The sequence below is a fragment of the Diaphorina citri genome, unplaced genomic scaffold (assembly GCF_000475195.1).
Source record: "Diaphorina citri unplaced genomic scaffold, Diaci psyllid genome assembly version 1.1 scaffold10976, whole genome shotgun sequence".
NCBI classification, from domain to species: domain Eukaryota; kingdom Metazoa; phylum Arthropoda; class Insecta; order Hemiptera; family Psyllidae; genus Diaphorina; species Diaphorina citri.
The window spans coordinates 1-2,959 of NW_007388349.1; the positions used below are offsets into that span (position 1 = coordinate 1).

Consider the following 2,959-nt stretch of genomic DNA (forward strand, 5'->3'; position numbering starts at 1 on the left):
TTTCTGGAATAAGTACACATAAATGCTTTAGTAGTTCTGCAGCAGAGAGCAGAGCATGTCACAAATAAGTATACTTATCATAGCAGTTCTAGTTCTGTGGCAAATCAGTTCATTGAAATTTATCATATGATTTTGCCGGCTGAGTTTCAAAACTTTTTTGATAGGTAACATATTGCAACACAATTTACAGTTGTGTACACATGAAATATTGACAATATACTTCAGTCTGTTGTCTTTTATACAGGGGCAAATAATCCCTAGCCTCATAAAAGTGTTTGTTTTCTACAGGAACACACTCAGTCTCCTATGTGACTACCGACTTTTTCTTTTTCATTGCAAAGAAACATGTGACAATGTCACAAGTCACAACATTCGTCATGCGTTTAGATGAACTGAACTTGATCCGAACGTGTGGGAAATATGGCGATATAAATAATGGTAATCCCCAGCCCGAGTATAAAAAGTAGGTAAGTCGATAATCGCATTATCATCTTGGAAAAAGGAAAGTAAAATTATTATTCGATCAAAATCCATCATCATAAAATAATAAGACAATGTACAAGAATCTAGTACAAAAGTACTATTTTTATGGAGGAGTTATATCTTACCTGGATCGAAGTGAATTGTCGTCATGTTGAGATCTGGATTTCCTCCATAGCCGATCGCTGGTGTGTGTATACTCGTATTGTAAACAAAAAAGTGACCGTTCACTAGTGGGACTTTAGCTAATCATCTTTTTTTTTGCATAGGTATTTCAAGTTTGCATTACCTAATTTGCATTTTTTTTTTTTGCCAATTTGCATTTTGCAGTTGTGTTGTGAATGTTATTAGGAAAGATAGGTGATAAGTAGGGTAGAAGTAAAGTTTCAGTGAATAAAAGAAGCCACGGTTTTACCATCTACCTATTCTACTAAGTATTTGCATTTTTTTTTGCCAATTTGCAAATTTGCATTTTGCAGTTGTGTTGTGAATGTTATTGATAGGAAAGATAGGTGATAAGTAGGCTAGAAGTAAAGTTTCAGTGAATAAAAGAAGCCACGGTTTTACCATCTACCTATTCTACTAAGTTTTACTTGTTATCAACATATCAACACAATCACAGTTACAGAATAGGTTAATGTTGACTCTCAAGTTGCCTGGTTTGATCCTGATCCCTCTGATATCTCAGATTAGCAAATTCTCTGCTTCAACCTGTACCAAAGCAGCCATGTCCTATGAGCCTGGTAAGTCATCAAGAGGGCTAGGTATTTCAAAAAGCAACAATGTGTTGAAGGATTTGTAAAGAAACAATTTTCTGGAATAAGTACACATAAATGCTTTAGTAGTTCTGCAGCAGAGAGCAGAGCATGTCACAAATAAGTATACTTATCATAGCAGTTTGTCATCAAGAGGGCTAGGTATTTCAAAAAGCAACAATGTGTTAAAGGATTTGTAAAGAAACACTTTTCTGGAATAAGTACACATAAATGCTTTAGTAGTTCTGCAGAAGAGAGCAGAGCATGTCACAAATAAGTAGACTTATCATAGCAGTTCTAGTTCTGTGGCAAATCAGTTCATTGAAATTTATCATATGATTTTGCCGGCTGAGTTTCAAAACTTTTTTGATAGGTAACATATTGCAACACAATTCACAGTTCTGTACACATGAAATATTGACAATATACTTACTTAAGTCTATTGTCTTTTATACAGGGGCAAATAATCCCTAGCCTCATAAAAGTGTTTGTTTTCTACAGGAACACACTCAGTCTCCTATGTGACTACCCCATCGGATGAAGTAGCTACCAAACTAGCTGAAGGTCTCTTATCACAGAACTTAGCTGCCTGTGTTAACATTATACCTGAGGTCAAGTCTGTGTATAAATGGGAAGGTAAAGTGAACACAGACACTGAACATATGATGATCATCAAGAGCCGCACTAGTCGCCTAGAAGACATGACCAAATGGATCCGAGAGAACCACCCATATGAAGTGTGTGAAGTTATCAGTATGCCTATCACACAGGGAAATCCTCCTTACCTACAATGGATCTCAAATAATGTTCCACCAAAGTAATCTATGTTGGAAGAGTTTGACTGGTAAGTGAAAGACCTGTAATCTGTTCCTGAATGGAACTTTGCACCTAACATTTTGTAAATATATACTTTGATCCAAAACTTACATTCATGACCATTAAAACTAGTCTTTCAATATTTCCTCTGTATAACATACATATTTCTATATTAAATTGCATGGTATTAGGAGAAAACAAATAGTAACGCGAAGCTAAATAGTTAAACAAAATGTCAAAAGATTTTACTAAAGATTATCCGTAGTAAACGGGGATCCAGAACATGGTCAATAGAACTACTTCTTATGAGATGCAAGGTTACTTCTTCCAAAGTCTAAAACGAGTCAAAAAATCATGTGTTCGTTAATTATCCATCCATCCGATAATATGGATAAATAGAAGTAAAAGAGAGATCCACCTTGCATGCATCAAGTGGGTACTACTTTGGTTCTACTCGTTCCACAGGATGTTTTCTAAAAGTTGACACACGGGCACATGCCGGGCTCTTACTCGCTACTTCATCTTCTGTATCCGTTAAACCTCCCGCTTTGACCACACGTTAAAAACCTGTGGGCGATGAGTTCTATTTTGGCACCTGTAACAGAATAGGCGAGGGTCTGACACTGGGAGTATAGTTTCTAAGAAGTTCCTATCTCCGTAAGTGAAATGTCCACGAGTCATGACTAGAGGCTTCATTCCATGGAAGGAAATGAAATAATATCCGTTGGAGTCGTCACATTACCCATCGCAATCTTGCTACTTGAAACCTAGACCTCCAACCAAACAACTGAGAATTTTTAATAACTACACAAGGATAACACCCCTTACTGTAAAACACTGTTCGTAAACTCATACGAACTGTATTAATTTCAAGGGAAGATGAGTATTTTTGGTTGTCAACAATTGTT

General features: G+C 36.3%; 1 protein-coding gene and 1 long non-coding RNA gene across 2 annotated transcripts; one reads left to right on the forward strand and one right to left on the reverse strand.

Moving 5' to 3' along the window:
* Positions 1-779: 779 nt before the first annotated feature.
* LOC113472954 lies at positions 780-1,130 on the reverse strand. The gene is made up of 2 exons (XR_003395070.1): positions 1,055-1,130; positions 780-902 (listed from the first exon to the last, which is right to left on the reverse strand). It is a non-coding gene; the product is annotated as an uncharacterized LOC113472954 (long non-coding RNA).
* Positions 927-2,179, forward strand: LOC103522763 (protein CutA homolog). Its single transcript, XM_008487856.3, has 2 exons — positions 927-1,223; positions 1,737-2,179. The coding sequence occupies exons 1-2, from the start codon at positions 1,118-1,120 to the stop codon at positions 2,054-2,056; spliced, it is 426 nt and encodes a 141-aa protein (XP_008486078.1). The 5' UTR covers positions 927-1,117; the 3' UTR covers positions 2,057-2,179.
* The last annotated feature ends 780 nt before the right edge of the window (positions 2,180-2,959 follow it).